The 14,036-nt window shown below is 38.0% G+C and overlaps 1 protein-coding gene across 2 annotated transcripts in view; it reads left to right on the top strand.

Annotated features, from left to right (window-relative positions):
- The first annotated feature begins 6,864 nt into the window (after positions 1-6,864).
- The window catches only part of LOC145997282 (tudor domain-containing protein 3-like), a 48,031-nt gene continuing 40,859 nt past the window's right edge, over positions 6,865-14,036 (top strand). For both annotated transcript variants that reach the window (XM_083134170.1, XM_083134169.1), the window contains exons 1-3: positions 6,865-6,947; positions 10,129-10,213; positions 12,567-12,632. In XM_083134170.1, coding sequence (XP_082990296.1) covers positions 6,880-6,947; positions 10,129-10,213; positions 12,567-12,632 — 219 coding nt within the window. In that variant the 5' untranslated portion in view covers positions 6,865-6,879. The remainder of the gene's footprint in view (positions 6,948-10,128; positions 10,214-12,566; positions 12,633-14,036) is intronic.

The following is a 14,036-nucleotide window of genomic DNA, read 5'->3' as shown; positions in this document are numbered from 1 at the left end:
CCAAGAAAATTCAAAACTGAGGAAGTTCTATTATGTGTGACCAACGGGCGAAGTTTCTTACTCTAGGTTACTAGCACTGCCTTAACAGAAAACATAGCGACGAAAATTTGTAACAGTTGGTTATGTTATTATTGATCATTGTTAAAAACTAAAGAAATTGAAATCCCAAAAAAACATTGTTGCATGCGTTTTTGATGTTGTTGGCCTCCGGAGCGGAGTGCTCCGGGCCCAGGTTCGAACCCTGACCAAGGCATGGATATAATATTGCTTTTGTCCCATTCATCCTCATCGTCGCGAATAACTAAAAAGGTAAAAACGTGACGTAAAATAACCGAAATACACAATATGAGTTGCGTTATAATATTTGATAAATCACGACAACAAGGGCGTCCGCATGGGAGGGCCGTGGGGCATTTGCTCCCCCGAGATTAAATTTTTTTTTTGTGAAAGTCGAATTGTGAAATTGTAGCGATATATTACAAACAAAATTGTTTTCTGCGTAGTCTCTGTGGTCTATTCCTGCGCCGGTCTTATAGTTGGCGCGGGAACCGCCTTTTATGGCAGTGACCCTCTGTTGCCGCGTTTCCCTACAAAGGAACTCGCGGTCAAACAATCAATTAGGCCTAGTGGCCTAGTGCTTGGGCAAGAAGCGACAACTTTAAAAATCCTCCTCCTTAAAGCTGTGATTGCACACCGGTTGCTACACCGTCACGAGACTAGTTGGTAGGGCGTGTGACTGCCACGCAGGAGTCACGTGTTCGATTCCCGGGGTGAGTGATCTAGGGTCGGAATTTTCCGGCCTTGTCCCTGCATAAGGCCTCAAATCAATGGGTACCTGGAGGCAACCCAGGGGTGTAAAGACGACCATCTCCAAAATGGCCGAGATCGAAAATGTGTGGGGGCTTGCCCCACATCCCCTAAATGTGCCTTTATGGTACGGTGCTATATGAACAGGGAACTTTACCATTACCTATTGTTTTCTGCGATTTACAGGCTGTTGGTGACAGCAATTAACTGACGTGCAACAAAATAATGAGAGAATGTTATCACAACAGACATTGGAATCATGTTGACTGCCGTAACTAGGGGTGTGCGGACGAAAATTTTTTGTCTGCACAGGATTGGCAAGGAAATAATAATAATCCTGATGTTCGGGACTGAAAAACATTCTCCATTTCCCGACCAGATCGGGAAATTTTCTAAGTTTCCCGATGCTGTGAAAATTTCTAATACACACTATTTCCTAAGGGTGATTGCTTTTACACTTCTGTTAATTTCAAGAAATTTCAAACACTTACAGTGCAGAAAATATTAAGAAATAACCCTTTTTTTTAAAAAAAAAAAAAAAAATTAAGATCCTTTGGAATTTCTCGGTTGATCTGGATTACGAGAAGTAGGGAAATCATTTCCCGAAATCGGGATCTGACTTCGACAATTCACATCCCGTCATTTTGCATGTGCCGTCTCTGATATTATTGTGCCCTGTGAAAAGTACAAAGACACAAAGAACTGTTCATCACAAAGTGATAGATGTTTATCGAAAGGAAGCTAGACGAATCCAGTTTCTATTTCTGAACTTGTATACAAAGTATTTTCAACTCAATTTAAATTTTATGATTGTAAAGTAATAATTATAATAATATTTGGATTTCATTAATTGATATGCTTTTTTTCACTTCGCTTTTTGTGCTGGCTAATTTTGGGATTAGTGATGATATGAATGATGAAACTGATGAATGGACACCCACAAACATCCACGCCCAGACCGGGATTCGAACCCGGGACCCCAGGCGTCATAGCGCGATGTGATAACCACACCGCCACGGGGGGGCCGGCAATAATAAGTGGAAAGTACCTAAATATGGAATAGATGTGTAATATCGGATAGCAGGATATCTCTTCTGTATGTCGCTGTAACCTAGAGGTGGGAGCGGGAAATAATGACCTGTTTTGAAACATGGAGGAGACATTGTGTTATAACGGGTGTCCCACTAGCTTTCGAACCCGAAAAAAACGTTATAATTTCCGAACAAACATACATAAGAAAATGAAATTCACAATACACGTACCTTGTTTCATGCTGAGCACGAGGCAGGATTGAAAAGAAACGCAAGCATCAAAACAAAGACGGTTTGTGGCGCCAGAGGAAATGGTGCGTGTGGGTTACTGTGATGCGCAAGTCCCTGCATCGCGAGGATGGATCGGTACACCATACCAGAACGCGTGTTCATTGTAAAGAAATATTGGATATCGGGATCGTATCAGACCGTTCAACGTGAATTTGGACGACGTAAAGGACCATTGAAGGTGGGAGTTTGGTGTGCAATTTCCCGACATCGTATCATTGGACCCATCTTCTTTGAAGATACAGTAAACACACAAGTTTACTTACACATCTTCAGTGCATTTGTGAATCAGCTGGATGATGAATAACTGCGTCGCGGTTATTTCCAACAAGACGGAGCGACATACCATACTTCCAACGTGGCCATGGCAGAAATTGAGTCCTTTTTTGGTGACAGAACCATTTCCAAAGGATTGTGGCCGCCAAAATCCCAGATTTTGACACCTCCGGATTTCTTTTTATGGGGTTTCCTTAAAGGGTGTCTAAGGGTTTCTTTGTCTAAAGAAACAAACCACGATCACTGCAAGAGTTGCGAAACAATATCGAGAATGCGATTCACGAGATCACACCGGAGACTCTACATCGGACTTTTCACAATATGGAACGCCGTGTACAAACATGTCTGGACGTCCAGGGAAGACACTTGCAGCACCTGCTGTGGCGATCATGTATTCAGTGAGAAACAAGGTACGTGTATTGTGAATTTCATTTTGCTATGTATGTTTGTTCGGAAATTATAACGTTTTTTTCGGGTTCGAAAGCTAGTGGGACACCCATATATTTGCACGTTTTGTTATGATGAGCGACAGAGCAGGGTATGGCGTTTTGGTTCATCAGGCAGATTCTTTGCTAGATTGAATCCGAGAGTTATTTTCAATGTGACTGAAAGATCTGTGTAGTAAGACTAAGTAGCGTTAGAATATAATCTACTGTATAAGATAACGACGTAAGTTATTTGATATTATTCAAAACAATTGAAATTTGGAAAGTCCAAAATTGCGTTGGAAAAAAGTTGCCCCCCCCCCCATAAGGCTTCAACGACAGTAAGGAATGCAGAAGGGTATTCACTATTCAGCATTATTGTTGTAATGAGTGGTTAGAGGGCATTGATGAACGGACAAATGACAGAGAATTCACTGTTGTGATTCTTCTTACAATTATTACAATAAAATGTATTATATACTTTTGTAATTAACTACCCTTGATGACTAACTATAAAATACATATTCGATGCACTATAGAACTAGCCCACAACAACTAAAGATCTTGAAACAAGGTATATGATAAGTGAAAGCATAGAGTAACGTATGGTGAAAGCATTAAGAATTGGCGTTCTAGACTGCAGTTCGACGCTTTAGCGTGATATTTTAAAAATTTTCCGAACTATTATTTCTTTACTAAGCTATTTCTCAGTAATTTCCAGTAATTAAAATGTAATCAGCAGTAATTGTTGGCTGGGAATCTTAGATTGATACCTATTTACAGAATAAAATGCTACTTTTCGAGGTTCGTTGCATCGATAAAAGGCGTCGAGAAAAACTTGATGAAGAAATGTTTGTGAGACTGCCCTTGTAGACTGAAATGAGAACGAAACGAGACGAGATTGAGAGCGCTGAAAGGATTGAGGGTTCCATGCCCGTTGGAGGCGCATTGCGTTTGAGGATCCCACCATAAAATGTAGCCTGTTTGTGTTTAGATTGAATTTGAAACAAAAACCCAAACTCTAGTGTGACGACCACTATGTATAATTGCTCATTATCAATGTCACAAGGCATGAGCAACGTTGCCAACCTTATGATACTGTTCATGTGCGGCAATGCACAGTTCAAACAAAACACTGCACCTGACGTTTTCGCAAAATCTTTCCTAGTTGTTAAAATGGTTTCTTCAAGGCAGTTATTTTATTATCGTTCAAATCGTACCACTGGCGTACGGAGGTGGGCTGAAGGGGATACAGCCCCTCCGAAACTTTGAGAAAATCAACATTTTCAAATAAAAACAGTGAGGAGCTCGAGAAAACCATGTGGTAAACAGCGGCGGCGCCAGGGGTAATCATTTAGGGTGCTGAGGGGGCTGAGGGAGTGCGGAACAGGCCCGTAGCTAGAGGGGGCAACTGCCCCCCCTGAGAGTCTGCTTTGCCTCCCCCTGTGAAAAATACAGAACACATTCTTACCTGGAATTCTCACTAATCTTTACAATTATATCATGTGTTACTCTAGCAACATAACAAAGACACTTATTGATTTTGTGATTTATTAGGGTGTATGGGATTCCGTATAATGTCGTAAAGGGATTGGGGGAAAGAAATTCCCTTCCAGATTCAGACTTCTGGAAATGATTTCGCAATTTTCAGTATCTAGAACAGTTGTGACATTTTGAGTAGTCTTGTATTAAAGGTGCCCGCCCACTGTGTTCGGATGTTTTTCTTGGATGTGTTGCTATGAACTTGGAACTGCTTAATTTTTTGTTTCACAAGTCTCCTGGTAGAGAGAGGGAGTGGATATTTGCTTTTTGTTACTTGGCGTTGCTTTTCTGCCACTTCTAGCTAATCGCAACAATGAGTGATGACGTGATATTGATGAAGAGACACTCATAAACAGTGCCGCAAGCACAGGGGGCAGGGGGCATTGTACCCCACCCCCCGACCTTGGGAAAGTCCATTTTAAGGGAAGCAATCATCGAAGTAAAAAAACAAAACAAAAATAGCAGGACAATTGGATACTCATGATGGAATTAGTTTTTACGTGCTCCTTGCATTTTTCTTCCTGACGGCCAAAGGCACTTGCAAGGCACTTGCACCCCCCCCCATCGATTTAAATTTTTTATACAAATAAAAATACATTTTGCAATTATTTTTTTTTGGTCGCTTCGCTCGCAATCTCTTCTATTCTTATAGTCCAAGTTCAGAGCTGGTCGGCGGTAGTCGGCCCTGGGGGCCAAACCATCTATATGAAAAAAAAAAAATGTTACAGAGATTGTCATGGCGCCCCGTAAAATTATTTGCGCTATTAAAACAATTTCTCTCCATGAAATGTTAATGATGACACTGTAATCCAAGAAGTCATTGATCAATCAAGAGATTCCTATTTATTTGTCAGGTGTCAAAACGTGTATTTCAACTATAATATTATACAATTCACACAATGTTTTGCAAAATGGTTAACGTAACCAGTAGACAAACATTATCTGTAGTGGTGCAAGAGTCTCCTCTTTGAAGAAAATAGAGTCCGTGGTGGACTAAGGGACGCATGTTTTAATGTTCTAGCAAGTACACAAAAATGTATTACAAAGTTTTACACAATTCATCAAAGTGTAGATAATATATAACCATTATTAATTCGATTTTTCTTGCATAACACAACACAATGCTGTTGTTAGATTCCTTTGTGCGTAAAAATCTTGCATACTGGAAACTAGAGTGAATCATTATGAAAGCATGATTTATAAAGAGCTCCCTTAATCATTTCTGCAGAGAGGCCCAAAGCTGTTGGTATATATTAATCGTCTATTAACATTATCGACCTGTAAATATCAAGTAGACACAGTCCCTATTAGCCTATTTACGTTAAACTTTATCTTTATATTGTTTGGCAATCCGGAAAGGTCATTATCGAAATATTGTTATTTGATGTTGCTCGAAGTTTTTTATGTCTTTTGGGAGAGGGGGCAAATGCTTCTGTGTACCCTGCTATATCTGCCAATGTGACACAATATATTAAAAATTTGCCCCCTCTAGGATTGACTTCGCCCCCCCCCCCTACAAAGAATTCCAGGCTACGGGTCTGCGGAAAGAAATTTAGGCGGTGCAATGTTGAAATTAAAGAGAACATGAAATATGTATGCATGTTTTAGCCACTAAATCAAGTACCAATCAGCTGTTAGGATTTATGATAATATGCCAACTTTATTTATTTATTTACATTTTACTTGGGATTACCGCTAATCAGTTTTTCCCATATCTATAATATGCCAACGAAACTGAAGATTAGCGACTTCCTTCATTTTTGCTTGATTTTAGCACAACAACGGCATCTTCAAGAAAGACCAATGACATACATGGACGACTGCAATCTCCATGGAGAGACAAGCAAGGTATTTTTCGACTGGGAGGGGGATAGGGGCAAGGTAAACGAGGCATATATTTCTCCCTGATAGCATTGATCTCTAGGATAAAGAAACACTTCTTGCAACGCTCTTATAATAATTAACATAAATTACTGTGAAATGAAATATATAATTTTAGAGTGACAATAATTTTCCAAGGGTGGCCGTAGCCCCCCTTGCCCGTTCTGGACGTCCATTATGATTTCTTACACCCCAAAAAAGTGGTCATAGAATCATAGAATCTATGATAGAATGTAAACATTAAGACACAGGTTACAGTCTTATTGAACTATGTAGTGAAATACAAATAAAATTCTCCTTGACTGTAAAAACATTTTTTGAACCTTTGCAATACATTGTAAGAGTTATTTTCGGTTGAACATAGGTTTTGAATAAGGGGTTCTGAAGGGGGTGCGCAAGCACCCCTTCGCGCCCCCCTGGTGGTAAATGAACCTCGATTATCATCTTTGAGAGGAGAATGTTCTAAATATACGAAATATCTTACGTGTATACCGTCCACGTAGAGAGCAGCTATATATTCTCCACCTTTGCATTTTCAGCCCTTCCCGAAAAAAATCCTGCGTATGCCGGTGAATCTACGTTCCGTCTGACGACGAACGCGTGGATCACGGACATTTTCGGTACAGTCAATGGTTGGCAATGCTGTTCATGAATTCTCAAAGATGGCAGTACAGACTTGCTTCACAGAACATGGATGGTGAGACAATTTTTTTAAAATTATCTATTCCTGCTGTAGTTTATAAGAAGTAGCAGGATTACAGGTGCTTAAAATATTAATTAACGAAAAAGGTGAATGTATAGGTGTTGAATTGTGCTTCTTTCCCCGGCATTTTCTTACATTGTAGGACATTGCCCTCTAGTGGTTATAAATGAAGATTTCGATTAAACACTTGGAAAGATTAAAAAATCGAAGATTTAAATGGTTGTCAGATCTTCGTGAAACCTACATCTATATTTACGTAAAATTTTGTTTCTAGGAGTACAGCCTAACTCTTAGGGATTTCAGTATTTGGTTTCTAATGTGACCATGATATAACGGTCCGGTGTGTAATTGTCCCCTTCCGATCTTTTACTTTCTCATTTTTTTAATACATAGGAATTACATCTATTATTATTTTGTATATAGAGAATTGAAAATAGAAACCGGCGCACTTGATACACATTCGAATCCCCAATATTTTCATTTGCAACAACAAAGACGATTAACATGGGATATCAATTAGCATCTGTTATCCCGGAACAATTCATTACGCTTGTTTCTATTAAGAAATGAGAAAATAAGCTTTAATGGTACAACATATGTTTAAAGTACCATCACCTGTTACCTGACCGTTCCGACTGAAGTCTGTTACTTCTGTTCAAGTGGCTCCTCATTTGTCTCACCGAGGATGGAACTCGGAACTGAGGCAAGAGGGATAACCAAGTAGCAAACAATTTAGCATGATATTCCACATGTACTTGCAATTAGTTGAGAAATATATAAAAGACTTCTTTAATAACTGATGTACCTAATAGTTGGCATAAATGGATGTTTTTCAGGAATCTTTAATCTTCATTACATTCACCTTAAGAATGAAATCATTGTAAACAAAAGCATGTGACTTGTGATAATTTGTTGCTTGACCTATTTCAACTTGTTCATATTGATATATTGTTCATGATATAAGATCTCATAACTCTACTTAGCTAAATTAAGGGTAACAGTATGGTATAGTGAAAACACATTTCACTCGTTTATTTTCTAATTATTTACATTTGTACTTACCTGTTATGCATAGCGGAGCATTTTTGAATGTGGGATTACACTTTTCCCGGTGAAAAAAAGTGTAATTTTCACATTACAAGTATTTATTGTTTGTTGCTATTTCACTTTTGTTACACACAATATTGCGGGCAAATCTTGACTCACGTTGTCTATCGTCAGCTGATATGCATTGTTTCTAAACTTAGTAACTGAAAAATGCTGCACAAACTATTCACAGAAGGTTTTAAGCGAAAATTGATCCACAACCATTCACGGAAGGTTAGGTTAGGCAAACAGAAAATGAAATTGGATTTTTTTTTTCCACAATGCAACCTTCACACGTCATCTTGTAAAACTACTGCATGGTTGCTACACTAACAGGGGGTTATATAATCGAACGCACAGTACATTTGATTCACGTAGTCGACGATAATGGTGGTAAGATGGCAGAATATGGGCTGCTTAGGAGGAACGCGGTTCATATTTTTTTGGTAATGTTTTGTAGTTAGTGGTAATTGTTTACTATCCTTCGGACACCTATAACTTCTGAGTTTCGTCAATTTTTGACATTCGTACTTACCTACGATCTGCTTCAAGGAACATTCCTTGAATGATTTTTGGGACTATCCATCCGGAATCGGTACGAAATTTAAACAAAAAATTATTTTCGTTTGAAATTTTTGACTCAAATTTCCCACCGATTTCGGGCTCCGCCCATGGGGTAATTGACCTACCGCCCCCAACTGCTAACGCGGCCCCGCCTCCGATCCACTCCGGCTCCCCGGCTTTTTCTATAGACTCCCTGTTAAAGGCATGTTAGAAATTGGCCAGAGTCACCTGTCCCCAATTGAGCCCCAAACTTTTAAATTTGAAGAAATCCGTTTCCAGGATATGGAAAACTTACCTGAATTTCACAAAAAACACTTTCCCGATGTTAAACAATACTACAGGAACTTATTACGGTAAGTAGTTTCTTCTGTAGAAATCTGTCCGAAGGATAGTAAACTAGTACCGCCTGAAAAATAATTTGTCATCGTATTTATGCTAATGAAACCTAACAGGCCTAACCTAAACTTGTAGGCATTCCTCGTCGAAATAATGAAAGAAACTGTTTGTAAACAATATGGATGTGAACGAATAGAGAAATGCATTGCTTTTAGTAGCAGGAAAAACGTTTTTTCAATGCTATTGGAACCCAACCTAACAGGCCTAACCTTGTAAGCATTCCTCGTCTGAAATAATGAAAGAAACTGTGCGTGTGTGGGTGGAATCCGGAGCAACAAATCAACTCTAATTCCGCGAAACGAAGGGTCTCACTTATCGCACAACACTTGAGCAACTTTGTGTTCTGACATCACGGGAAAAAGCATTTTTATTGTAGGCTAGCTTGGTTTAGTTCTCATAGCCCAAAGAATAATTTTTCATTGTATTTATGCTAATGGAACCTAACCTAACCTCGTAGGCATTCCTCATCTGACGTTGGAACACAAGGTAGCAAAACTCTTGAGTAAAGAGGAAGACCCCGAAACAAATGACAGCAACTGTGCGTAAACAATATGGATGCGAACGAATAGAGAAATGCATTGCTTTTAGCAGCAGGAAAAACATTTTTTACACGCAATAATATAATAGTAATCGGAAAAGTAACACCGGAAATGGAAGTAGAAGGTACGTACTTTCAGGGGATATAAATTTTGTTAGTCTGTTTAGAGGAAAAAAGCAGCCCATGTTCTGCAGTGAGACCGCAAGAGCTATTGTGCATTGGAGATACATTTATGTCGAAAAATACATGATGTACCAGCCGAATAAGTTGAACGAAGGGAGAAAACACTTCCACGAGCTTCCAAAAGTGTACAGAAACGCAATTCCGTAAGTAGTTTCTCCTGTAAATTTGAAGAAATATGTTTTCACTATACCATACTGTTACTGAATTAAGTAGCTTGGTGTTACACTAAAATTATTAACATAAAATGCTTATAGAACAGTTGCCATTAGTATTTGCAAAATTGAATTCCTCAAAAACTCCATAATTTTGATTATTTTAACCTCATTCTTACAGTGGATAGGGAATATTCACCTATATTATTATTTAATGTTCACATATGATAATCGGTAAAATTTTATTTATTTTCAGGTACCTAAGTGAAGAAGGGCTTGATCAGGCAACTAACAATGGTACAATTACTGATTATAAACAAGCTTTGCAGAAAGCAGTTGATGTAAGTAAGAAAAGAGGGGTGTTTAATTTATCGTACTGCATTTCTGTTCTGTTGACTACAGTGCTTTGCACTTTTGTATCTGTGTAGTGTAGAACATGTCAATAAATACCATACACTTATGTACCTACATTTATTTACATGTTAATGATTACATATCGCCAGCTGATTACTACTTTATTGTATGCCCATCTGCACTGATTTTGCAGAAGAGCTGATTAAAGTTTGACGTATGTGAATTTTGAATACACTACAAGATTTGCGCACACATTTTATAAATGTTGACAATTCATGCCACATGGTGATCTAGTTGGTAGGGCATTTGACTTTCATGTCGGAGACTCAGATTCGATTCCTCGACTGGGTGATTGGAATTTTTCCAGTCTTGTCCCTGTATAAAGGGGCTCTGGGGCTCACCCAGCCTTAAATTAATTGGCGGTCAGAGCATGGTGTTGATCACATCTCCTTCAAAATGGCTGAGATCGAAAATGTGTGGGGCCGTACCCCCACACCCCCTAATTGTGCCATCATGGTACAAGGAACTTTACCTTTCCTGATAGCCAGATACTTTGCCTTGGAACGTGGCACATTAACCTGCAAGGAATATGATAATGTCAACACATCTCTAGGGATGGACGATATCAGAAATTTGATATTGCACAATGGCGTATGCTGGGTTTAAAACTTGGGCTATCTCTTCATATCATGATTTCAAAAGGGAGGCTCTTTTTCGTTCAGTTCTTGGATTTTGAACTGATATGACATTGTGATTAAAAACATGTACCTTACAATTTACAATTATAAAAATATAACTTTTTATTTAATATAGAAACAATAAGGTAAGTATGGCCCAAGTTCCTTTTGTTTTATTGCGATTTCATCATGCTACGAATGCAATTTTTACATGGTTCGATTTCGATGTACGTCTGTTGACACATACTGCAGAGTTTGAGAGATTACTTAAGGTTTTGTTCAATATATGCTTTCGTGGTTAGGTTTGGTTCCCTTAGCATTAAAACAAAGTTCCTTAATGCATTCTTCTAAGGTTCCGATTTACTTCTACATTCATTCCCACACTTCTACGATATTTACTGTCGCTTGTCGACGGAGACAATCTTGTCCATGAGAAGTGCGTAAGTAATTTTCAAGTTGTTCTTTTTCAACATAAATAACTTTTTTTCGAGTCCAAACAGTGCTCATTACTTTAAAGAACGTTCAAATCTCGTGTGACAATGATTTCCAAAATTCTACAATAATTAGTCTTTGTGCTAGGAGAAATCATAAAACAATCGGAACCGTTACCCACTAAGTAATATCTGCTCAGTAAGGTACATAATTTTCTTAAACTTCCTCCAACATGGTCAGCCACACTTCCCCAGTCATAAACAAAGCAGCCGAGGGGTTCAAAACTTTGCCAGCATTTCTCGCTGCTGCATGTGTTCAATGGGACAGTGTTGTTCCAGAGGGAAAAAAAATCCCATGTCACTTTGCCACCCTTTTCCCATTCCTGTAATTGTAGCTCCGTTTAAAAATTTCCCTTTTCTGGGAAAAATCCCATGCTGGTTAGCGAATTGGTATTGCTGTAAGGTTTTATCTCCATGGTGAAATGAAGACTTCCCTGTCCACTGCTTGGGTTTAGAAGCCATTACAAATACGTCACCGATCGCCTCCAGGTGCTGGTCGGGGAAGATTCTAAACAAAGAAGCCTGGTGATAGCTTTGAGAATCCATGTACTATCATTTTCTCCCACGGTCGTTATTTGAGTGAAACATCAGTCACATTTTCTAGTCGTTTATTTTCTGTATTTAGTCTGATCTTCAGAGATGGCCTAGCTAGCTTAGAATATACGTGCCTGATATCGCGATATATCATCAAGAATATAGTCAAGGATGATACGATAATTATTCCACATTGTGATATTGGAGATATATCGTCTCCACAATATATATCGCTGACACGATGTATATCACCAAAATATCATGATGTGATGATATATCGTCTAGTTGATATCGCCAGGTTAATATTTTTTTCAATATCATGATATATCGTCAAGATGATACTACTCATCTCTGATGGAAAGTATGCAGCAAGTGATATGTACACCTCTAAAATGGTAATCTTTACACTGACTATTGTATACGCACACTATGTTGTACTAAATGTAATTTGCAAACTTTTAAATGCTTTTCTGCCCACTTTTGCAAAAATCAGTATTATGTTATAACTTACTGTATATAGTTTTTAGTGATTGTACGAATTATTCCTGTTGTTAATAGTTATTAAGTTTTCCCAGATTTTGTATGCACTTAATTTATTTATTGTATGTTGCTGTTACAATGTTTTTGTTATATTTCAGATTGATCTGAAAGACTATGGAGCACCCATATTACCTGATGATATCAACAAGGGAAAATTGGAGAGCGTAAGTAAATTCAGTTATTCTTAATTGTTCTTGAAATTAATATTGAATATACATTATATTCCTTCTTGTGGGTGTTTCGAGCCTTGCTTATTGCTATTTGAATTCAGCCCAGCAAACAAATGCTGGGTGTTTATGCCTATTTTTTATTCTACGTCACATGATATTTCTACTTGTATTCATATACTTCATCTTTCATGCAGAATCACTTTCATCATTACCTTGTAATCAAATTGTCCCAGTTTCAATATACAGTGCAAGCCCATAGTTGTTCGAATCTCACTTTAAACTGTAGGTTTAGTCCGAATTAGTCTACCTGTGCTTAAAGTGAGCTTAATAAAGAAAAATAACTCTAGTATATGGAGTAGCCATTTCTCTTATCTTGCGTACATAATGGATTAGTGGTGGTATCATTGAAACATGGCACAAAAAATAATTCTTCATTTTCTGTGTTTCTGGAAAAAAAAATCTTTATTCATGGTTATGTGTTATTAAAATCAGTTTGCAAACATATTCAGACCATATGTTGTTTTTTCCTGTTAAATTATTTCCCTACGAAGATGATTTTTGTGAATAGGTTAGGCAGACTCTGTAACATTGCATTAGAATTTCCACATGTCCTGCTTTTTGTGCACAAACCATGTTATGGACTGACTTTAATTTGTGTATGCATGAACACGCTATTTTCTCTGTGGTGTACTTTCATATATTTTTGATGTTTTAGTACTTTAAACGTGCCTCTTATTCAAGATCTACATTGGTTATGCAGTTAAACAATATGTACAAGCCTAACACACATCAAGATGTCAAGAAAAGATGGAAGTGTACAACAGAAGGAACATTGTGTTTATATGTAAACAAATCAAAGTTCATATCATGAAGCACTGTGTTAATGTGAACAGTTAAAACAAATTTTAGTGCACACAACATCTTAAAATCTAAAAACACATCTCCACCAACCAAAACATATTCATCGTTCATCATGCTTTTTGCACAAGTACAGATTTCTGCAAATTACAAACAATGTATGTACATGGACGTCTGCAGGATTTTTTCCAGGGGGGGGCAAACAAGGCACATTTTCCCCAAAAATAGTGTTGTTCCCTAAAAACACATTGCTTAAATTTGAATTTATGGTGTTCATGCAATAATTAACACATATTATTGTGGCTAAAATGAAATTATATGTGTGAAATACATAATTTTTGGTTAACTTTAATTTTCCAGGGGGGCCACGGCCCCCCCATTGCCCCCCCTTCCGGACGCCCATGTGTATGTACATTCTACGTGTTTCAAACATGAAATGACAATCATTTCAAAAACATTGAAATTAGAGTTGAGCTGATATCAATACCAATGAATCAGTATTGGTAGTATTGGCTTTGAATTTATTCAACGATACCAGCA

This window comes from Lepisma saccharinum, chromosome 13 (assembly GCF_977018435.1).
Source record: "Lepisma saccharinum chromosome 13, izLepSacc3.1, whole genome shotgun sequence".
Taxonomy (NCBI): domain Eukaryota; kingdom Metazoa; phylum Arthropoda; class Insecta; order Zygentoma; family Lepismatidae; genus Lepisma; species Lepisma saccharinum.
The sequence above is the reverse complement of the archived record's forward strand: the minus strand, read 5'-3'. Positions and strand labels throughout refer to the sequence as shown.